Source organism: Oncorhynchus tshawytscha, linkage group LG19, assembly GCF_018296145.1.
Source record: "Oncorhynchus tshawytscha isolate Ot180627B linkage group LG19, Otsh_v2.0, whole genome shotgun sequence".
Lineage (NCBI taxonomy): Eukaryota > Metazoa > Chordata > Actinopteri > Salmoniformes > Salmonidae > Oncorhynchus > Oncorhynchus tshawytscha.
Window position 1 is genome coordinate 59415187 of NC_056447.1, and position 25097 is coordinate 59440283.

The 25097-nt window shown below is 42.1% G+C and overlaps 1 protein-coding gene across 1 annotated transcript in view; it reads right to left on the minus strand.

Moving 5' to 3' along the window:
- Positions 1 to 555: 555 nt before the first annotated feature.
- The window catches only part of LOC112219072 (transient receptor potential cation channel subfamily M member 1-like), a 136016-nt gene continuing 111474 nt past the window's right edge, over positions 556 to 25097 (minus strand). Inside the window, exons 25-28 of the mRNA XM_042301203.1 lie at positions 20983 to 21179; positions 9283 to 9415; positions 7449 to 9024; positions 556 to 783 (exon numbers count right to left, since the gene is read on the minus strand). Coding sequence (XP_042157137.1) covers positions 556 to 783; positions 7449 to 9024; positions 9283 to 9415; positions 20983 to 21179 — 2134 coding nt within the window. The remainder of the gene's footprint in view (positions 784 to 7448; positions 9025 to 9282; positions 9416 to 20982; positions 21180 to 25097) is intronic.

Sequence of the window (25097 nt, forward strand, 5' to 3'; positions counted from 1 at the left end):
CCTGGGGCCTGTAACATATAGGCCTATATTTGGTAGCACGAGACATACAAACAATTGAATGACCAAACAACACTGGAATTGCTCGACCCAGATGACAAACGCTGCCTGTCAGAGGTCAGAACCTGGAGAAGGTGAGCTACCTGCCTCGTGGTACACAGACAACACCTGTCCTGTCTGGAGCTGGTTGGTAGGTCTAGGAGCCCAGACATAGTGAAGGCTTTTCAGTAGTCTGACTAACTGGTTTGGTAACAATATTTCCAGGTAACAGTCAGTTAAATGGTTGTGTTTTAATGCTCGGTAGAGGATGATAGCTAGTACCGGTCATAAGGCAAGCAGTTCAGAGTGTGGTGATGTGAATGCAGCTTCACAAAGGAAGTGGACTAAATGGCAATATATTATTTATTTTATTCTAATTTGTAGGTATTACAATGATGTAGTTTTTATTTTTCATCCCCACAATACTATATAGGGAAAATCATTTATTCTGGGAGGTTGATTAGTGAAAAAAGTATTATTTTTGTAGGACAGTTTACATTTGACCGGGACTACAAGTGTTCAGCAGGAGTGCTGGATGATTCTGGAGTATTTGACAGTGGTCCAGTGGTGGATGGTTCTGGAGTATTTGACAGTGGTCCAGTGGTGGATGGTTCTGGAGTATTTGACAGTGGTCCAGTGGTGGATGGTTCTGGAGTATTTGACAGTGGTCCAGTGGTAGATGGTTCTGGAGTATTTGACAGTGGTCCAGTGGTGGATGGTTCTGGAGTATTTGACAGTGGTCCAGTGCTGGATGGTTCTGGATGGTTCTGGAGTATTTGACAGTGGTCCAGTGGTGGAGTTTTTGGTTCTGGTGGATGATCCTGGAGTGTTTTGTTCTGGAGTATTTGACAGTGTCCAGTGGATGGTTCTGTATTTGACAGTGGTCCAGTGGTGGATTGGAGTTTTTGAGTGGTCCAGTGGTAGATGGTTCTGGTCCAGTGGTGGATGGTTCTGGAGTATTTGACAGTGGTCCAGTGGTGGATGGTTCTGGAGTTTTTGACAGTGGTCCAGTGGTGGATGGTTCTGGAGTGTTTGACAGTGGTCCAGTGGTAGATGGTTCTGGAGTATTTGACAGTGGTCCAATGGTGGATGATCCTGGAGTGTTTGACAGTGGTCTTTGTCGCTGCTAGTGGCTCTTGGTTTCTCTATGCTCTATCCCAGGCTCTTCCCTTCCGGTTGCTGGCCTTCCAGCCCTTAGGGAGAACATCCTCTTCTTCTCAGCCATCAGCAGGTAGCCTTGACAGGGCCAGTAGCCTGCCAGACCTGGGTGGGGTCCTCCTCAGGCTGTATGGATGGAATAACTAGTTCAATCTCTATAGCTGGAATAACCAGTTTGTCTCTATTGTTGAAATTACTAATTCAATCTCAATGGTTGGAATACATAGTTCAATCTCTATTTTTGGAATAACTAGTTCAACCTCTTTGGTTAGAATAACTAGTTCAGTCTCTATAATAGGAATCACTAATTCAGTCTCACTGGTTGAAATAACCAGATTTTGCAGCTCTTTCAGAACATCAGCTGTCTGGATTTGGGTGAAGGAGAAATGGGGGAGGCTTGGGCAAGTTGCTGTGGGGGTGAAGGAAATAGTTATTCTATGTTTGGAATAACTATTTAGGTCTCTATGGTTGAAACAACTACTTCAGTCTATATAGATAGAATAACTATTTCAATTGCTATTGTTGGAGTAAGGAGATCATTCACTATAGCAAGTTTGGCTAAGCTAGTTCGGTCTCTATGGTTGGAATAATGTTTCAGTCTCTGTTGTTTGAGGAACTAGGGCTGGCCTATGCTTCATATTCATCGCCAAACCCATTGGCGCCAGGTCATCTATAAATATTTGCTAGGTAAAGCCCCGCCTTATCTGGCTACCCCTACCCCAGTCAACAGCCCTTCACCCCCACAGCAACATGCCCAAGCCTCCCCCATTTCTCCTTCACTCAAATCCAGACAGCTGATGTTCTGAAAGAGCTGCAAAATCTGGACCCCTACAAATCAGCCGGGCTAGACAATCTGGACCCTCTCTAACATTATCCGCCAAAATTGTTGCAACCCCTATTACTGGCCTGTTAAACCTCTCTTTCGTATCGTCTGAGATCCCCCAAAGATTGGAAAGCTGCCGCGGTCATCCCCCTCTTTAAAGGGGGAGACACTCTAGACCCAAACTACTACAGACCTATATCTATCCTGCCCTGCCTTTCTAAAGTCTTCGAAAGCCAAGTTAACAAACAGATCACTGACCATTTAGAATCCCACTGTACCTTCTCCACTATGCAATCTGGTTTCCGAACTGGTCATGGGTACACCTCAGCACACTCAAGGTCCTAAACGAAATCATAACCACCATCGATAAGAGACAATACTGTGCAGATGTATTCATCGACCTGGCCAAGGCTTTCGACTGTCAATCACCGCATTCTTATCGACAGACACAAAAGCCTTGGTTTCTCAAATGACTGCCTTGCCTGGTTCACCAACTACTTCTCAGACAGACAAATTAAATCTAGAATCAGCTCCCGATTTTGCAACAAAGCATCCTTCACTCATGCTGCCAAACATACCATCGTAAAACTGACCATCCTGCCGATCCTTGACTTGGGCGATGTCATCTACAAAATAGCATCCAACACTCTGCTTCCAATTTGCTGAGTAGTCTATCACAGTGCCATCCGTTTTGTCACCAATGCCCCATATACTACCCATCACTGCGACCTGTATGCTCTTGTTGGCTGGCCCTCGCTTCATACTCATTGCCAAACCCACTGGCTCCAGGTCATCTATAAGTCTTTGCTAGGTAAAGCCCCCGCCTTATCTCAGCTCACTGGTCACCATAGCAGCACCCACCCGTAGCAAAAATTTTAAAAAGTGTCTATGGTTGGAATAACTAGATCAGTCTCTATGGTTAGAATAACTAATTCAATCACTTTGGTAGTAATGTGTAGTTCAATCAATATAGCTGGTATAACTAGTTCAGCCTTTTTGCTTGGAATAACTAGTTCAGTCTCTACAGTTGGAATAACTACTTCAGTCTCTTTTGTAGGAATAACTAGTTCAGTCTCAATGGTTGAAACAATTTATTCAGCCTATAGTTGAAATAGCTAGTTAAATCACTCTGGATGGAATATATAGTTAATTCACTGTGGTTGGAATAACTATTTAAGTCTCTATAGCAGGAATAACTAGTTCAGTCTCAATGGTTGAAATAACGGATTATGTCTATGTTTGGAATAACTAGTTGTCTCTATGGTTTAAATAACTAGATCAGTCTCTATAGTTGAAATAACTAGTTCAGTCTCAATGGTTGGGGTGATTAGTTCAGTCTCAATGGTTGGGGTGATTAGTTCAGTCTCAATGGCTGAAATCACTTTTTCAGTCTCTATGGTTGTAATAACTAGTTCAGTCTCAATGGTTGGGGTGATTAGTTCAGTCTCAATGGTTGGGGTGATTAGTTCAGTCTCAATGGCTGAAATCACTTTTTCAGTCTCTATAGTTGAAATAACTAGTTCAGTCTCAATGGTTGGGGTGATTAGTTCAGTCTCAATGGCTGAAATCACTTTTTCAGTCCCTATGGTTGGAATAACTAGTTCAGTCTCTATTGCTGAAATCGCTTTTTCAGTCTCTATGGTTGTAATAACTAGTTCAGTCTCTATGGTTGGAATAATTAGTTCAGTGTCTGTGGTTGGAATAGTCAGTTTATTCTAAATGGTTGAAATAACTAATTATATTTCTATTGTTGGATGAAATACTTCAATTTCTATGGTTGGAAAAACTTGTTCAATCTCTATTGTTGGGATAACTAGTTCAGTCTCTATAGCTGAAATACCTCAGTCTGTAAAGCTGGAATGATTAGTTCAGTGTATGTAGCTGAAATAACTTGTTCAGTCTTTATATTTGGAATATGTTCAGTCTTTACAGCTGGAATAGCTAATTCAGTCTCTATATGTGGAATAACGAGTTCAGTCTCTATGGTTGGAAGAACTAGTTCAGTCTATATAGTAGAATAACTAGTTCAGTCCCCATGGTTGAATTAACTACTTCGGTCTCTATAACTGGAATAACTTGTTCAGTATCTATGGTTAGAATAACTAGTTCAATCTTAATGGTTGGAGGAACTAGTTCAGTATCTATTGTTGGAATAACTGTTTCAGTCTCTGTATTTAGAATAAATAGTAAAAAATTTTAATGGTTGGAATAACTTCATCAGTATATTTTGTTAGAGGAACTATTTCAGTGTCTATTGTTGGAATAACTAATTCAGTGACTATTATTGGAATAACTAATTCAGTGACTATTATTGGAATAACTACTTCAGTATCTATAGCTGGAATAACTACTTCAGTGTCTATAGCTGGAACAACTAGTTCAGTCTCTATAGCTGGAATAACTACGTCAGTAACTATAGCTGTAATAAATACTTATGTCTCTATAGCTGGAATAGCTAGTTTGGTCTCTATTGCTGATATAGCTAGTTCAGCTTCATAGTTGGAATAACTAGTTCAGTCACTATGGTTCTAATAACTTTTCAGTCTCTATGGTTGGAATAACTGGTTATGTCTCTAAAATTTGAACAACTAGTTCAGTTTAAATTGTTGAAAAATTAGTTCAGTATCTCTTGCTGGAGGAACTATTTCAATGTATATTGTTGACATAAATAGTTCAGTTTTTATTGTTGGAATAACTAGTTCTGTCTCCATGGTTTGTTGATATGGTTGGAATAGTTAGTTCAGACCCTATAGCTGGAATAACTAGTTCAGTCTGTATGATTGAAGGAACTAGTGCAGTCTCTAAGGTTGGAATAATTTGCTCAGTCTCTTTGGTTAGAAAAATGTATTCAGTCTCTATGGTTCGAGGAACTAGTTCAGTATATGTTTGAAATATCTAGTTCAGTCTGTATAGCTGGAATAACTAGATCAATCTCTATGACTGGAAACATTATTTAATTTTCTGTGGTTGGAATAACTAGTTCAGTCTCTATAGTTGGAATAATTCAGTCTGTATGGTTGGGGGAACTACTTCAGTCTCTAAGTTAGGAATAACTAGTTTAGTCTCCATGGTTTTTAATAACTAATTCAGTCTATATGGTTGGAGGAACTACTTCAGTCTCTAAGTTTGGAATAACTAGTTTAGTCCCCATGGTTTTTAATAACTAATTCAGTCTATATGGTTGGAGGAACTAGTTCAGTCTTCAGTTTGAATAAGAAGTTCAGTCTCTGGTTGGAATAAGCAGTTCAGTCTTTATGGTTGTAATTTGTAATTCAGCCTCTATGCTTGGAATATGTAGTTCACTCTCTATACCTGGAATAAGTAGTTCAGTCTCTATGGTTGGAATACCTAGTTCAGTCTCTATGGTTGGACTAACTTGTTTAGTCTCTGTATCTGGAATACCTAGTTCAGTATCTATAGCTGGAATAACTACTTCAGTATCTATAGCTGGAATAACTACTTCAGTATCTATAGCTGGAACAACTAGTTCAGTCTCTATAGCTGGAATAACTACTTCAGTATCTATAGCTGTAATACATACTTCTGTCTCTATAGCTGGAATAGCTAGTTTGGTCTTTATGGTTGGAATAACTGGTTATGTCTCTAAAATGTGAATAACTAGTTCAGTCTTATGGTTGCAATAATTAGTTTAGTATCTCTTGCTGGAGGAACTATTTCAATGTATATTGTTGACATAAATAGTTCAGTTTCTATTGTTGGAATAACTAGTTCTGTCTCTATGGCTGGAATAGCTAGTTCAGTCTCTCTTTGAAAAACTAGTTCAGACTATAGCTGGAATAACTAGTTCAGTCTGTATGATTGAAGGAACTAGTTCAGTCTCTAATGTTGGAATAACTTTCTCAAACTCTTTGGTTGGAAAAACATTTTCAGTCTCTTATGGTTCGAGGAACTAGTTCAGCATATCTTTGAAATAACTATTTCAGTCTCTATTATTGGAATAAGTAGTTTAGTTGAAATAACTAGTTTAGTCTGTACAGCTGGAATAACTCGATTATTCTCTATGACTGGAAAAATTATTTCATTCTCTATGGTTGGAATAACAAGTTCAATCACTATGGTTGGAATAACTATTTCAGTCTCTGTTGTTTGAGGAACTAGTTATGTGTATATTGTTGAAATAACTAGTTCAGTCTGTGTGGTTGAAATAACTAGTTCAGTCTTTATGGTTGTTATAACTGGTTCCATCTCCATAATTGCAATAACTATTTCAGTCTTAATGGTTGGAATAACTATGTAAGTATTTACTATTGGAGGAACTAGTTCAGCGTATATTGGTGAAATAACTAGTTCAGTGTATATTGTTGGAACAACTAGTTTAGTCTGTATGGCTAGAATAACTAGTTCTGTAGCTATAGTTGGAATAACTACTTCAGTCTTTATGATTGGATGAACTAGTTCAGTGTATATTTGGCATAACTATTTAACTCTCTATTGTTAGAATAACTTGTTCAGTCTCAATACTTGAAATAAGCAGTTCAGTCTGTATAGCTGGAATAACTAGCTCAGTCTATGTCTCTGGAATAATTAGTTCAGTCTCTGTTATTTGAGGAACTAGTTCATTGTCTTTTGTTGGAATAACTAGTTTGGTCTCTGTGGTTGGAATAACTAGTTCAGTCTATGTCTGGAATAACTAGTTACATCTCTATTGTTGGAATAACTGGTTCAACCTCAATGTTTGAAACAACTATTTCAGTATGTATAGCTGGAATAACCTGCTCAGTCTCTATGTCTGGAATAATTATTTCAGTCTCTGTGGTTGGAAGAACTTGTTCAGTCTATGTTATTTGAGGAACTAGTTCAGTGTCTATTGTTAGAATAACTAGTTCAGTCCCTGTGGTTGGAATAACTATTTCAGTCTGTATGGTTGGAATGACTAGTTCAGTTTCTGTAGCTGGAATAACTACTTCAGTCTCTATAGCTGGAATAGCTAGTTTCATCTTTATGGTTGTAATATCTAGTTAATTCTCTGTGGTTTGAATACTTAGTTCAGTCTCTATAGCTGGGATAACTAGTTCAGTGTTTATGGTTGGAATTACTAGTTCAGTCTCTATGGTTGGAGGAATTAGTTTAGTTTATGGTTAGAATAGGTAGTTCAGTCTCGACAGCTGGAATAACTATTTTAGTCTCTGTTTGGAATAAGAAGTTCAGTCTCTTTGTTTGGAATTTTAAGTTCAGTCTCTATGGTTGGAATACATAGTTCAGTCTCTATAGATGGAATAAGTAGTTCACTCTCTATGGTTGGAATAAGTAGCTGACTCTCTATGGTTGGAATAATGAATCCAGTGTATGTGGTTGGACCATCTTGTTCAGTCTCTGTAGCTGGAATAACTAGTGCAGTATCTATAGCTGGAACAACTAGTTCAGTCTCTATAGCTGGGATAACTAGTTCCCTCTCTATGGTTTGAGGTACCAGGTGTGTTTTTATGGTTGGAAGAACCAGGTATGTTGCTATAGTTGGAGGACCCAGTGGAAGAACTCGTGGAACCAACTCAGTCTCTGGAGGATCCAGCTCAGTCAGAGGAGGAGGTGACAACTTAATGTCTGGAGGAACCAGCAAAGCCTCTGGTGGAACCAGCGAAGCATCTTGTTGAACCATGTCAGAATGCTGTTTAAGTAGTTCAGTCTCTACAGCTGGTGGAATCAGAGGAATTTTGTTAGACTCCAGTTTTTCAGGCTCAGGTTCAGAGAATCTCTGTGTGTCAAGTAGCTGGCCATGAGGCCTGACCACAGAGACCTTGGGCTGTTGTCCGATGTGGATGTGGTGGACCTTGTACTCCCAGCAGGCTGGCAACTGGCCTGGAGCATCGGATACCTGGTCTATCACAGATCTGTAGTCTGCAGCCCAGAGGGCCTCACTCTCATCCCCTGCTGTGGTTGGGGAGATGTTGCTTTTAGCCCTGGTCCTAGTGGATCGAGGGGTAAACGGAGGTGTGGTGTGGTAGTATGGGATAGGATGGATAAACTTCGCCAATGGGGAGGACATGGTTGCCACCAGCTTGGACTTCTCTCTTGGCAGACCTTCTTTAGGTAATGCACTATCCGGAGGATCTCTACTGTCTGGGGATTCCTGTTTAGGATTGTAGTCGGCAACCCAGAGGGCCTCGCAATCGGCAGCAGTTTGGTCGTAGAGGATAGTGCTCTTAGCCCTGCTTCTAGAGGTAATGCAGTGATCCACAGGGTTGCTGGGATAGCATTTAACAGATCTAGACTTCTCCAGCTTGGTCTTCTCTCTTGTTAGACCTGCTTTAGCTAATGCAACATCCAGTGGATCTGTGGGTTCTGGTACTTTGTCTTTAGGTATGTCAGACTTGGTTTCTCCTCCATCTGTCTCCCCTTCAGCCCTTTGTTCACATGGGGAGATCAGGATGTCCACATAGGAGCTGGGCCGTGTCCTGTCTGCTCTGTCCATGTCTAACGGCTGGCCGTAGTCCTTGGAAACTCTGGTTTGTAGGCTGCCATGTCGCTCCCGGCCTACAGTCAGGGTAGATGCGCTAGACAATTTCTGTAGACTGCCCTGTCTCTCCGGACCTACAGACAGGTTGGATGTTCTGCTGACACTGCCCTGTCTTTCAGACCCTAGACGAGACAGTAAGCTGCCCTGTCTTTCAGACCCTAGACGAGACAGCACACTGCCCTGCCTCTCAGACCCTAGGCGAGACCGTACACTGCCCTGCCTCTCAGTGCCAAGCTGGGCTTTCCTCTCAGCCTCCTCCACGTCCATCTGGAAGCGGTACATGCTGTAGCCGTCAGCGCTGTTGATGGAGCTGGCTCGGAGCAGGGAGGACGGGTCGCAGTAGGAGGAGTGTGTGGAATGGGAGCGTTTAAGCTCTGAATGGTCGACCCCAGCCAGCTTCTCTAGGGCGTTCATCATGCGGCTGTGGATGTCTTCCAGCTGAGCCAGGCGAAGGTCCACCGTCTGCAGGGACGCCTTCATGGTGTTCTCCCGCTCATTCACCTCCTCCAGACGCATGGACATGTTCTCCACCCTGGGGAGAGGAAGGAGAGATAAGACTTTAATATTAGACAAGCTCCTAGAACAACATATTTCTATTCACCCTGAAGGAACAACAGGAGCTTCAGGAACAGACTTACTAATACTTCACACTTATAAAATACCAGATTCAAAAACACTTTTGGACATGGTCATTTTAATTTAATGAAGCTTCTGTCCCATCTTCAGCAGATGTTTTAATTGGGTGGGAGTGTTTTGCAGTGAGCAATGGGATTGTGTGGGATTGTCTTACCGTTCTGATGTGACCTTGATCCTCTGGTCACTGGATGAATGGTGCTCGTCTTCCTTCTCTCTGAAGTATTCCTCCACACACTGCTCCTCAAACTCAAATAGAGCCTTCAGCTCCTCAGGGTTTAGCCGTAGCTCTGGAGGGAGAAGGCAGGATATCAATATTAGGTACATTTCTGAAAACTAACATGGAGACAGGATATCTATGCTCTAGTCAGTGGAAGTGAAGTGCTTGTACAGACCCGTGAATGAATGACTGTTAATAACACTCTAGAGTCTAAGCCCTGTCTAAGCCGGAGGAGGGAGTGGGTGGGGTTCTAAGCTAACACATGGAATGGTTTTAGGATGGTCATACTGAGGATTAATGAGTTATTTGATTTTGAATTTTAAGACCCCTTAAGACATCAAAAATACATTTAAAAAAAATAATTGGATGAAACACTGAATTTGACATTACTGCTATTAGCCAAAAGAAACGCATTGAATAACAGATTCACTAGATGGAAGAACAGATAGTCCCCCCAAAAATCAAAAGGAGGTTTGTTCTGAAGTGTCTGTCCTATATCTGAGAGATATAAGAAAGATCAGGAAACTGTTTGAATTTTTTTAACATGTATTTTTACCCTTATTTTAGGCACTAAACTACTGTATACAAAAGTATGTGGACACCCCTTCAAATTAATGGATTCGGCTATTTCAGCCACACCCGTTGCTGACAGGTGTATAAACTTCAGCACACAGCCATGCAATCTCCACAGAGAAACACTGGCAGCAGAATGAACTACTGAAGAGCTCAGTGACTTTCAATATGGCACCGTCATAGAGCTGCCCGGTCAACTGTAAGTACTGTTATTGTGAAGAGGAAACGTCTAGGAGCAACAACGACTCAGCCGCAAAGTGGTATGCCACACAAGCACACGGAACGGGACAGCCGGTACTGAAGCACGTAACGCGTAAAAATTGTCTGTCCTCGGTTGCAACACTCACTACCAAGTTCCAAACTGCCTCTGGAACCAACATCAGCACAAACACTGTTCGCCGGGAGCGTCATGAAATGGGTTTCCATGTCCAAACAGCTGCACACAAGACTAAGATCACCATGTGATCAGTGGATCACATTGCCATGTGCAATGCCAAGCGTTGGCTGGAGCTCTGTAAAGCTCTCCACCATTGGACTCTGAAGCAGTGGAAATATGGTCTCTGAAGTGATTGATCACGCTTCACTATCCGACAGTCCGACAGACGAATCTGGTTTTGGCGGATGCCAGTAGAACTCTACCTGCCCCCATGCTTAGCTCCAACTGTAAAGTTTGGCGGAGGATGAATAATGGGGTCTGGGGCTTTTTCATGGTTCGGGCTAGGCCCCTTAGTTCCAGTGAAGGGAGATCTTAACGCCACAGCAACCAATGACAATCTAGAGGATTCTGTGCTTCCAACTTTGGCACCAGTTTGGGGAAGGCCCTTTCCTGTTTCAGCATCACAATTCCCCGTGCACAAAGCAAGGTTCATAAAGAAATGGTTTATTGAAATCAATGTGGAAGAACTTAACAGGCCTACACAGAGCCCTGACCTCAACCCCATCGAATAACTTTGGGATGAATTGGAACGCCAACCGCGAGCTAGGCCTAATCTTCCAACATCAATACCAGACCTCACTAATGGTCTTGTGGCTGAATGGGAAGCAAGTCCTGAATGCAATATTCCAACATCTAGTCGAAAGCCTTACCAGAAGATTGGAGGCTGTTATAGCAGCAAGTGAGTCAGCCCCAGTGGATTTATTTACATTTATCTTCAATAAGGGACTTAGTACATTATAGACATCAAGTGATTGAAATTATATAAAGAGGAATGTGAATCTGGGAATGTATCGTTGTCTGCAACCTGGCTCAAGGTGAGTATAGGACTCCTCTCAGAGTTTTCAGAAGCTATTCTATCAAATAGGTGGCCCTCTGTGGCAAAGTGGTTATTAAAAGCACCACACATTTCCATCTTATCTGTGACACTGATTTTCCACCATAATTTGCAAATAAATTCATTAAAATTCCTACAATGTGATTTTCTGGATTTCTTTTTCTAATTTTGCCTGACATAGTTGATGTGTACCTATGATGAAAATTACAGGCCTCTCATCTTTTTAAGGGGAAGAACTTGCAATTGGTGGCTGACTAAATACTTTTTTGCCCCACTGTACATACACCCTTAGGCTCTAACCAGTAGTGCAAAAACGGTGTTAGGTGAACAATAGGTATGGAAAGAAATAAAAATAACAGTAGCGAGGCTATATACAGTAGAGGCTACATACAGACACCGGTTAGTCGGGCTGATTTGAGGTAGTATGTAGATATGGTTAGTGGCTATGCAGTTAGCGCAAAGAATAGGTAAGAATAGGTGGGTAGGTAAGAATAGGTGGGTAGGTAAAAATAATAGGTTGGTAGGTGAGAATAGATGGGTAGTGGGTAGGTAAGACTAGGTGGGTAGGTAAGAATAGGTAGGTAGTGGGTAGGTAAGAATAGGTAGGTAGTGGGTAGGTAAGAATATGTGGGTAGGTAAGAATAGGTGGGTAGGTAGGTAAGAATAGGTGGGTAGGTAAGAATAGGTGGGTAGGTAAGAATAGGTGGGTAGGTAAGAATAGGTGGGTAGGTAAGAATAGGTGGGTAGGTAAGAATAGGTGGGTAGGTAAGAATAGGTGGGTAGGTAAGAATAGGTGGGTAGGTAAGAATAGGTGGGTAGGTAAGAATAGGTGGGTAGGTAAGAATAGGTGGGTAGGTAAGAATAGGTGGGTAGGTAAGAATAGGTGGGTAGGTAAGAACAGGTAGGTAGTGGGTAGGTAAGAATAGGTAGGTAGTGGGTAGGTAAGAATAGGTGGGTAGGTGAGAATAGGCGGGTAGGTAAGAATAATTGGGTAGTGGGTAGGTAAGAATAGGTAGGTAGTGGGTAGGAATAAGGTAGGAATAGGTGGGTAGGTAAGAATAGGTGGGTAGTGGGTAAGGAATAGGTGGGTAGTGGGGTAAGAATAGGTGGGTAGGTAAGAATAGGTAGGTAGTGGGTAGGTAAGAATAGGTGGGTAGGTAAGAATAGGTGGGTAGGTAAGAATAGGTGGGTAGTGGGTAGGTAAGAATAGGTGGGTAGGTAAGAATAGGTGGGTAGGTAAGAATAGGTAGGTAGTGGGTAGGTAAGAATAGGTGGGTAGGTGAGAATAGGCGGGTAGGTAAGAATAAGTGGGTAGTGGGTAGGTAAGAATAGGTGGGTAGTGGGTAGAATAGGTAAGAATAGGTAAGAATAGGTGGGTAGGTAAGAATAGGTGGGTAGGTAAGAATAGGTGGGTAGGTAAGAATAGGTGGGTAGGTAAGAATAGGTGGGTAGGTAAGAATAGGTGGGTAGGTAAGAATAGGTGGGTAGGTAAGAATAGGTGGGTAGGTAAGAACAGGTAGGCAGTGGGTAGGTAAGAATAGGTAGGTAGTGGGTAGGTAAGAATAGGTGGGTAGGTGAGAATAGGCGGGTAGGTAAGAATAATTGGGTAGTGGGTAGGTAAGAATAGGTGGTAGTGGGTAGGAATAGGTGGGTAAGGAATAGGTGGGTAGGTAAGAATAGGTGGGTAGTGGGGGTAAGGAATAGGTGGGTAGTGGGTAGATAAGAATAGGTGGGTAGGTAAGAATAGGTAGGTAGTGGGTAGGTAAGAATAGGTGGGTAGGTAAGAATAGGTGGGTAGGTAAGAATAGGTGGGTAGGTAAGAATAGGTAGGTAGTGGGTGGGTAGGTAAGAATAGGTGGGTAGGTAAGAATAGGTGGGTAGGTAAGAATAGGTAGGTAGTGGGTAGGTAAGAATAGGTGGGTAGGTGAGAATAGGCGGGTAGGTAAGAATAAGTGGGTAGTGGGTAGGTAAGAATAGGTGGGTAGTGGGTAGGTAAGAATAGGTAAGAATAGGTGGGTAGGTAAGAATAGGTGGGTAGGTAAGAATAGGTGGGTAGGTAAGAATAGGTGGGTAGGTAAGAATAGGTGGGTAGGTAAGAATAGGTAGGTAGTGGGTAGGTAAGAATAGGTGGGTAGGTGAGAATAGGCGGGTAGGTAAGAATAATTGGGTAGTGGGTAGGTAAGAATAGGTGGGTAGTGGGTAGGTAAGAATAGGTAGGTAGGTAAGAACAGGTGGGTAGGTAAGAATAGGTAGGTAGTGGGTAGGTAAGAATAGGTGGGTAAGTAAGAATAGGTAGGTAGTGGGTAGGTAAGAATAAGTGGGTAGGTAAGAATAGGCAGGTAGGTAAGAATAGGTGGGTAGGTAAGAATAGGTGGGTAGTGGGTAGGTAAGAATAGGTGGGTAGTGGGTAGGTTAGAATAACAATGGATCACTAGTCACTTTAATAATGCCACTTTAATAATGTTTACTTAACTTCCATTACTCATCTCATATGTATATACTGTATTTTACATTATCTATTGAATCTTGCCTATGCTGCTCTGTCATTACTCATCTCATATGTATATATTCTAATTCTATTACTTTACTTTGTGTGTATTAGGTAGTTGTTATGGAATTGTTAGATTACTTGTTAGATTTTGCAGCCCTGTCAGAACTAGAAGCACATGCATATCGCTACACTTGCAATAACATCTGCTAACCATGTGTATGTGACCTATAAATTTGATTTGGTCACTGAACTCATTAGTAAACATTTCATTGACTGTATACTTATGAGGGGAGTTGCTCAAAATAATATCTGAAAGTGTAAGATTTTTCAGGGTGTTTGAAGTTGGGGCAGGTTGGTTCAGTTGCGTTAGATTTAGCTCAATGCAGATATATTTCAGAAGCTGGCATCAACCAATTCTAATTAAGATCGCCCAAAATGTATAATTCAGGTGTAATATAGTTAGCAAGTCAGACAATCAGCTACGAGCACATATTGAGGGAGGAAGGGAGGGTGATACATTCCTACTAGAGTAAGTTGGGCATTATTACCAAGGGCCAAATTCATGACAAGACATTCATATTGCTTAGGGACAGTGAGAGATACAGTAACATTTAAGTTGTACTTTGTAAATATGGCAACACCTCCACCTCTGCCAACTCTGTCAGATCAAAAAACATTATAACCAGTCAGACATATCCGGCACTGTCACTGGTGTAGAGAGGACTAGGCAGGAGGCAGTCACACGTTTAGATTTACTGAGTTTAAGTACCATAGATCAAAGCAGGACTAAACCCAAATGCTGTTGTGCTCAAATATAGCTTCATAAACAAAAAGGCCGAGGTCGAACCGAAAATGCTAAATATAAAGTACTCAGGAAATATTTGGAGCGATTCCTCTCAGGAAAACAAGAAACTTTGCAATGACCGACAAAGGCAAATGGCAGAGGGAATATACTGTATATACAGTGATAGAGTGGGGATTGGAACCAGGTGTGTGTAATGATGACGACAAGTCCGGGGTTGAGGAATCGCTGTGTAGTGGTGTACATAGACAGGTAGAGGAATCAAATGACAGGCTCTGGAAAACCGGTCCACAACAACCAGGATGGTGGTATGCCCCTCAGAGGGGGAAGGTCTGTGACATTGACCCTGGTCCCATCTCTCCGTGGACTTTGTGGAACCTGCAGCGGGTGGAGTTTGCCATAGAGGTGTCTAGGTGTCTTGCTCTGTGCGAAGGTGGAGCAGGAAGAAACGCAAACCCGGACGTCCCGGGCCAAGTTGATTCACCAGTGCTTGGTGGAGAGACAATCGATAGTACGAGTTATACCTGGGTGGCCCGACACAGGTGCTGTGTGTGTCCAGGTGAGTCAGAGGGCACTTAGATACGCCCCTCAGGATGGTGTGCAGTTGAGGGCTCAGTGTTGCAGGGCTCGATGGATGTCCTTGTCCACATTCCACACGACAGGAGCCACAATGCGGGACAGGGGAATAATGGGTGTCAATTTCTCCCTCTACTCCTCTGTGTCATGCACCCGGGACAACACATTGGCTTTAACATTCTTTGATCCCGGGCCGGTAGAAGAGGGTAAAGTCAAACCTGGGGAAAAATAGGGCCCATCTGGCCTGACGCGGGTTCAGCCTCTTCGCTGCTCGAATGCAGTCCAAGTTCCTGTTTTCCACCGAGACAAGGAATGGGTGTTTCGCATCCTCCAGCCTGTGCCGCTATGCTTTCAGCACCTTCTTGACGGCCAACAACTCACAATCCCCCACGTCGTAATTCCACTCCGTGGGAGACAGCTTCTGTGAGTAGAAGGTGCATGGATGGAGTTTAGGTGGTGATTCAGTGCGTTGGGAGAGAACAGCCCCTACTCCAAACTTGGAGGCGTCCATCTCCACAATGAAGAGCAGAGATGGGCCAGGTTGAGCCAGAACAGGTTCAGCGCATAGGTTTTGTTGGCCTCCCCAGTCCAGAGCAGCTATCAAGGACCTCCCTTCAGGAGGGAGGTGAGAGGGGCCACCACTGTGCTGAAACCCGTAATGAAGTGCCTGAAATATTTGGCAAAACCAAGGAAGCGCTGCACCGCCTTGATGTTGGGTGGAACAGGCCACAACCGTACTACACTGACCCTCTGCTCTTCCATCTCCACTCCCACGGTGGATATCCAATAGCCCAGGAAGGAGAACACCTGCTGGAAGAAAAGGCACTTCTCCGCCTTGGCGTACAGGTGATGCCCTATCAACCTTCCCAAAACGGACCTGACATGAGAGACATGTTGCTCGCTTGTAGTGGAGCACACCAAGATGTTGTCTATGTACACCACTACACAGCGACCCACAGCGACTGAACATGTCTCTAAACACCTCGTTAATGAAACACAGAGGGTGCAGTTGTCAGGCCGTAGGGCATTACCCTGTATTCGCAGTACCCGTTCTTCCATTCACCCCCCTCTCTTATGGGCACCAGGTTGTAGGCACCTCGTAAATCTAATTTGGTAAAGTACTGAGCACCATGCATCTGTTTGATCATAGTGGGTATGAGAAGCAGGGGATAACTGAATTTAACAGTAGCCTTGTTCAGTGTCTGGTAATCGATACGGGGCGGAGACCTCCCTCCTTCTACTTCTTCACGAAACAGAAGCTGGAGATGTGCCATGGCTTCAGTTTATGGCACCGGAACATGGAGGTGTGACATGGCTGCGGTGTATGGTGCCGGGTCATGGAGGTGTGGCTATAAGCTAGGCGTTCAGCAGCTTAAGGGGTGGAACATAACCGGTTGCTCCCAGACGAGGATGAAACGGTAATCAAGGCCATCTTGTGGTGAACAAACTCCCTACTGTCATCTTTGTATGCTGGAGCTGAGTAACCAGTAGCAGGTTCCATGTAGATTGGTGACGGGGGAGGTGCTGAGGGGCAGAGTAACCATCCTCTGGAAGGGCACACCTTAGCCAAGTCGTGACTGTCCTAGGTAGGTCCCAATGATGTGGTGGGGGGCAGACCGGGAGCAGACCCTGTCCAGGCATGGGCGTAGAGGTCCACCTGGTCTGAAAGGGTTGCTCGTACCAGTATCTAGGCAGAGTCTTCTGAGGATTGAACAGTGCTTGGAGCTGTTCACAATTGAGTTGGTCGAGAGCTTCAACTGCTTGCGTAACTGTAGTCAGGACCAACCTGATCCAGACCAGAAATTGGCTGGGGAAATGAGCGTACTGTGAGCAGACCCTACTGGTCATTTCTCCAGGGTAATTGTCTCTAACCCATCTCAAAGGACCATGAAAAAGAGCACCACCTGGTGGTTGGAGAACTCTGAGAAGTTTACACTAGAGACAATCGACGTGTCCCCGGTCACGAGACATTCTCAAGTCACTATTTTATTGCAACAAGCAAACACACAGCAGTGAATTGTAGTACTGGGGTTGGTAATGGTGGAAAGGATAATGATAGTCATTTTGGCGCCAGAGGAGGCTGCCATTTTACAGTCTACTAACAAATTGTGCTATTGTGTTTTTTCGCGTTATTTGTAATGTATTTTGTACATAATGTTTCTGCCACCGTTGCTTATGACTGAAAAGAGCTTCTAGATATTAGGACGGTGATTACTCACCTCGTACTGGACAAAGATTTTTCTTTAACGAGTCAGACACAATATTTATTTCAGATACCCGATTAAGCCCACATTCCAGTCATTGTTAGGAGAATGAGATGGAGATATCAGGGACGTAGGTCAGAGTGCCTTGTAAGACTCCGATGGTAAGTGGGTAATCTGCCTCTACCATTTGTCCTATTAGCCAACATACAATCATTGGATAACAAAATAGACGAGATACGATCACGAATATCCTACCTACCAATGGGACATTAAAAACTGTAATATGTTGGACAGAGTCGTGGCTGAACGACGACATGAATAACATACAGCTGGCTGAGTTGTCGGTCCATTGGCAAGATAGAACAGGGTGGCGTCTATGTATATTTGTAAACAACAACTGGTGCATGAAATCTAATATTAAGGAAGTCTCATTTTTGCTCACCTGAGGTAGAGTATCTCATGATAAGCTGTAGACCACGTTAGCAATTTTAGCAAGAGTTTTCATCTATATTTTTCGTAGCTGTCTGTTTACCACCACAAACTGATGCTGGCACTAAAAGTGCACTCAATGAGCTGTGTAAGGACATAAGCAAACAGGAAATGCTCATCCTTAGGCAGCGCTCCTAGTGGCCGGGGACATTAAGGTAGGGAAACTTTAATACATTTGACCTTTTACGTAACTTCTACCAACATGTTAAATGTGCAACCAGAATCTAATGCAGGAAGCACCAATGAAGAAGTCGTCAGATGATGCAGATGCTAAGCTACAGGACTGTATTGCTAGCACAGACTCGAATATGTTCCAGGATTCTTCCGATGGCATTGAGTACACATCTGTCACTGGCTTCATCAATGCATCAATGACATCGTCCCCACAGTGACTGTACGTACATACCGCAAGCCATGGTTAACAGGCAATACCCTCACTGAGCTTAAGGGCAGAGCTGCCGCTTTCAAGGAGCGGAATTCTAACCCAGATGCTTATAAGAAATCCCGCTATGCACTCTGAGAATGAATCGCTAAGAATGAATCGTAGTACACCGGCTCTGACGCTTGTCAAATGTGGCAGGGCTTGCAAACTATTAGACTACAAAGGGAAGCACAGTCGCACGCTGCCCAGTGACACGAGCCTACCAGAGAAGCTAAATAACTTCTATGCTTGCTTCGAGGCAAGCAAAACTGACGCATGCATGATAGCATCAGATGTTCAGGACGACTGTGTGATCATGCTCTCCATAGCCGATGTGTGTAAGACCTTTCAACAGGTCAACCTTCACAAGAACGCAGGTCCAGATGGATTACCAGGACGTGTACTCTGAGCATGCGTTGACCAACTGCTGTTAGAGATTTTCCAGTCATCTGGTGATTTTTCAGTACATATACTGTTCTCTTTGAAGTAGAAAGAGGAATCGATATAAGTTTAAATATTAGACATGTGTAAGCATAATTAAGGCTGAGGCCATGTGAGTGTACAAAGCTAGATCAACATCGCATTAACCATTAGACATGTAAGAAACAGAACGTAAGCTAAATCTGTATGGATGAGGCAAGGTAGACCAACAAGGTGTGACTGGTCTGAGCCATATTTGATCTTGGACATGCACATGGGTTAATCATACATAGATAACATCGGCCTGAACTTGTGAATACCTTTGGACAGGAACTTTAGCAAATCAGTTATATGCACCAGTAGGAGTGTCCATGTTATGCCACCAATATAATCTATACCCCAATGTCTGAGCCAATAAGAGAAGGGAAACTATGCAAGACAACAGATTAATAAAGTGGAGTGACGATGTTAAAGGGATAGCAACAAGATTCCTTTTTCTGTGGCTTCCCTAAGGTGTCAGTCTTTAGACATAGTTTCAGGCTTTTATTTTGAAAAATGAGCGTGAAGGATCACATTGCGTATGTGGAGAGGTGGGGGCTCTCAGAGTGAGTTGGTGCGCAATTGAGTAAACCGGCCATTGTTCCTCCCGCTGTTATGGAAAAAGCTACACACTCGGGTGATATATTATCGAATATATATTTTAAAAACTACCTGAGGAATGATTATAAAAAACGTTTGACATGTTTCTGTGGACATTATGAAGACTATTTGGAATTTCCGTCTGCGTTGTCGTGACCGCTCTTTCCTGTGGATTTCTGAACATAGCGCGACAAACAAACGTCAGTATTTTGGGTATAAAAATAATTTTTATGGAACAAAAGGAACATTTGCTGTGTAACTGGGAGTCTCGTGAGTGAAAACCGAAGATCAAAGATCATCAAAGGTAAACGGTTAATTAGATTGCTTTTCTGATTTTCGTGACCAAGCTTCCTGATGCTAAGTGTACATAATGCTATGCTAGGCTATAGGCTATCGATAAACTTACACAAACGCTTGGATTGCTTTCGCTGTAAAGCATCATTTCAAAATCTGAGATGACAGGGTGATTAACAAAAGGCTAAGCTGTGTATCAAAATATTGCACTTGTGATATCATGAATATGAATATTTTCTAGTAATATTATTTGACTGTATTATGCTATTCAGCGGTTTCAGACGGAAAGTATCCACAGGTCTATCTACAGGTTTTGGTAGCGTCAAGAAAATAAGTAAAAAAATAGATAAGTAGAAAAATAGAAAATAAAAGTAACAAATAATTCAACAGCAGCAGTATAATAACAATAGCGAGATTATATACAGGGGGTACCAGTACAGAGTCAATGTGCAGGGACACCGGTTAGTCGAGGTAATTGAGGTAATATGTACATGTAGGTAGCGTTAAAATGACCATGTATAGATAATGAACAGAGAGTAGCAACAGCATAAAAGAAGGGTCTGGGTAGCCCTTTGATTAGCTGTTCAGGGTAGAAGCTGTTAATAACACTTTTTTTTAACTTCTTAAATAATTGTTGGCTTGTAAGTAAGCATTTCAATGTAAGGTCTGCACATGTGACAAATAACATGTGATTTGAAATTAGACAAACTTTTATGCCTGTTTGCTTCTAAAAATGTGTGCACAGACCCCAACCAGGCAGTGTTGCAGCATGAAGTGGGATAGGCAATATAGGATTCATAGTTTTTTGACATTGTGCGATTACTTTACCAGCTAGGAAACAAAACAGCAGAAATACTTTATTTTACTATAAATGTGATCATACTTGACTATTTTTATTCGCAAACGAGAGTAAAATGCTCGCACTGTGGAGCCCTTATGTGGTCTTGACGTGCATAGGGAAATAAACATCTTACACACCAACATCTACCCACATTTTGCAGGTGGCGGGTGTTCTTTTTAAGTCCTAAGCATATTCTATTCTTATTTAAAATAAATGTGACCCAAAAATAATCTCAAAACGGTCATTTTAGATTATGTAGAAATGCAGGAAACAAGCTTTAGATACCCGGAAAATTCTAAGGGAAGACCTTCAGAAGCCCTGCCAGGTTATGTCCACCCCACTTCTAAAACCAAAGTTGCACCCCTGAGCATGACAATGGTTGGCTGGAACAGGCAACTTACTTCGCAATGATGCACTAGCACCACACTATGATGGGAAAAGTGTTCAGAGTTTGCCATCCAGTATGCACTCTTCTTTGTAATCCACTTGACTGAAAATATCTACATCACTCTTTGAAGAACTCTGCACTAAGGATCATTGGTGGAACCTTTAGTAAACATCCCTGACTAGGAGTTTTCAATGCTACTCTAGTTACTTTAATGAAAAATACACTCACTGAGTCCTCTGTCCTTCTCATTCAGATCTCCATCATTCTTCTTGGTGCAGCGAAAGCTTCTGAACAGGAGGTAGAGGTGACTGAACACGATGAGGGGCGGAGGGAGGATCGGACGGTCATGGAAGATCATAATCAGCTGATATCTCTGGAACTTCCAGATCTGGTTGGAGATGGCCTTCACCTCCATAAAAGTGTTGCTGTGGGAAAGGAGGTACAGGTCAGTAGAGTTATAGCTAACCCTGACCCTAACTAATCGTAACCCTGGCCCTAAATAACACTAACCCTGGCGCTAACTAACCCTGACCCTAACTAACCCTGGCCCTAACTAACCCTGACCCTAACTAATCCTAACCCTGGCCCTAACTAACACTAACCCTGGCGCTAACTAACCCTGACCCTAACTAAACTTAACCCTGACCCTAACTAACCCTAACTAACACTAACTCTGACCCTAACTCTACCTAACCTTGCAAGATAGGGGGGAATAAGACAGATGTCTTATTTTAGATACTATTTGAAGAGGTTTTTGACGATGGCCAGAGACGAGCGACACACATGACTAAACAGTGAGCTGTGACTCACTGGTCTGATAACTCAGGCTTGTAAAAGTGGAAGTTAGCTCAAATTTTTTGCAACTTTTTGTCTGGTTCTCATATGCACGCTATTTGCATGCTCAACGCCCCTGTACGCTTCCCCGTCAATTTGCTAGAGAGGTAAACAAGCCAAGCTAAAGATAGGCTAGCTATTCTAGCGAACTAAAACTGTGGGAAGAAAAACTCTGGACCTTTCTGAAACAGTGATAGAGACGACACTGCCACATTGTAATGACCAATTTCGGGATTGAATTGAAATAGGAGCAACTTGAAGAATTTCAAGCCTTTGTGTGAGGGGAGGATGTAAAGCTAGCTAATTCTAGTCTTCAAGAAGCTAGGAAAACAGTCACAGTGGTGTCCCCGCTAAAGGCTGCAAAGGACAGAGGACCACATCCGTGAGGCAATAGCTCTGGGTCTCAGAGCGGTGGTTGTGGAGGAAGACAAAAACGCAATATGGGAGGGTTCATGCAACTTTGTCTTCGGAAGTCCAGAGAGCTGGTTGGGGAAGACATTTTACATTCACATTTTAGGCATTTAGCAGATGCTCTTATCCAGAGAGACTTAGTGCATTTATCTTGATAGGATCTGACCCGTTTTTAGAATGCTCTCCTAAAATGACATACCCAAATCTAACTGCCTGTAACTCAGGAACTGAAGCAAGGATATGCATATTATTGATACCATGGCTTTCCATACCAACCATACCATGATTTTCACACATTAGATCTGGTAAAAGATATTCCAAAGAAAAAAACATTTTTTTTTTTTTATAACCATCTTTGAAATGCAAGAGAAAGGCCACAATGTATTATTCCAGTTAAGGGGCTATTTAGATTTTGGCCACTAGATGGCAGCAGTGTGTGCAAAGTTTTAGACTGATGCAATGAACCATTATATGTATGTTCAAAATGTTGTATCAAGACTGCCCAAATGTGCTTAATTGGTTTATTAATAAATGTTCATAACTGTGCACCTTCCTCAAACAATAACATGGTATTATTTCACTATAATAGCGACTGTAAATTGGACAGTGCAGTTAGATGAACACTAATTTAAGCTTTCTGCAAACATCAGATATGTCTATGTCCTGGGAAATGTTCTTGTTACTTACAACCTCATGCTAATCGCATTAGCCTACGTCAGCTCAACCATCCCGCCGGGGGGACACCGATCCCGTAGAGGTTTTAAGATAGCTAGGTGGGACAACCACATATCACAATCATAGTAAGTACATTTTTCCTCAAAGTAGCTATCAGCAGAGTCCGTGCTAGTAGACAGCGAGTTAGTCTCAGTCCTATACAGTTCTAAAATGATTTGAATCTTTGTGGATGAAGTCCATATGTCCTATCTACCTAAACCTTAATTTGATCTATGTCAGGTCCTGACCTTAGTTCCTTTTTTATGTCTCTATTTTAGGTTGGTCAGGGTGTGAGTTGGGGTGGGCATTCTATGTTTGTATTTCTATGTGTTTGGCCTGGTATGGTTCCCAATCAGAGGCAGCTGTCAATCGTTGTCTCTGATTGAGAACCATACTTAGGTAGCCTGTTCCCACCTGTGTTTGTGGGTAGTTGTTTTCTGTCTCTGTCCCTGACGGGACCGTTTTGTTATTTTTGTTCTAGTGTTCAGTGTAATTAAAAGATCATGAACACGTACCACGCTGCACCTTGGTCCTCTCCTTCTTCCACCTACGACGATCGTTACAATCTACCTACGGTACAATGACCTAGAACTGTACTTTGACAGTAAAGAATGGCACTGAGATGGATACATGTAATGTCAGAATGGAAATTATGGTGACGGTTGCAACAGTGAATTATTGATTGAAAGTTTTGCATCTGTATAAATGTAATGAGTAAGAAATGTTTGTTTGCATGAGGTATTTGCATGATAGGCCTATAAGACATTGATTATCCTACATAAAGTGATATAACTGCATCAGAAATGACTGGGGACAGGCAGTATGAGGGCTGAAAGAGGCATTAGAGAAAGTACTTTTACTGGAAGTAAACTATGGGAACCCCACACGTAACATTGTCTTATGCTAGAACTGCTACTGTAGCATAGTATTCAAATATATTGTTACCAACTATACATTTATTTTGAATGAGGATGGGAATTACAAGTCTATAGCCTACTGTTTATCACAGTCTGCACTCTAACAATAGTATCTTTCTGTAGAGGTCACAACTCAAAATGAAAACCTGCCTATCAAATGATATTGGTCAGATGAGTTGAATACAACAAGAGTGGAATGCTTCCTTACGAGCCCATGGCCCAGTGTAGCGTTAAAAAGTAGGACAAATAAAAAATAAACAAGTAAAACCATTTAAAAATAACATGGCTATATAGAGGAAGTACCAGGTAATAACATGGCTATATACAAGGCATACCAGGTAATAACATGGCTATACACAAGGAGAACCAGGTAATAACATGGCTATACACAAGGAGAACCAGGTAATAACATGGTTATATACAGGGAGTACCAGGTAGTAACATGGTTATATACAGGGGGTACCAGGTAATAACATGGCAATACACACGGAGAACCAGGTAATAACATCACTATACACAAGGAGAACCAGGTAATAACATGTCTATATACAAGGTCTACCAGGTAATAACATGGTTATATACAGGGGGTACCAGGTAATAACATGGTTATATACAGGGGGTACCAGGTAATAACATGGTTATATACAGGGGAGTACCAGGTAATAACATGGTTATATACAGGGGGTACCAGGTAATAACATGGTTATATACAGGGAGTACCAAGTAATAACATGGCTATATACAGGGAGTACCAGGTAATAACATGGCTATATACAGGGAGTAACAGGTAATAACATGGCTATATACAGGGAATACCAAGTAATAACATGGCTATACACAAGGAGTACCAGTACTAAGTCAATCTGCAGAGGTACGAGGTAATTGAGGTAATACAGTACGTGGGTAGGGCTATAAAAGACTAGTCAATAAATCAAATCAAATTTTGATTTGTCACATACACATGGTTAGCAGATGTTAATGCGAGTGTAGCGAAATGCTTGTGCTTACAATGCAGTAATAACCAACAAGTAATCAAGCTAACAATTCCAAAACTACTACCTTATAGACACAAGTGTAAGGGGATAAAGAATATGTACATAAAGATATATGAGTGAGTGATGGTAGAGAGCGGCATAGGCAAGATACAGTAGATGGTATCGAGTACAGTATATACATATGAGATGAGTATGTAAACAAAGTGGCATAGTTAAAGTGGCTAGTGATACATGTATTACATAAAGATGCAGTAGATGATATAGATTACAGCATATACATATACGAGATGAATAATGTAGGGTATGTAAACATTATATTAGGTAGCATTGTTTAAAGTGGCTAGTGATATATTTTACATCATTTCCCATCAATTCCCATTATTAAAGTGGCTGGAGTTGAGTCAGTGTGTTGGCAGCAGCCACTCAATAAGGAAAACAATAAGCAGAGCAGCATGTGTGAGTGTGTGTGGCA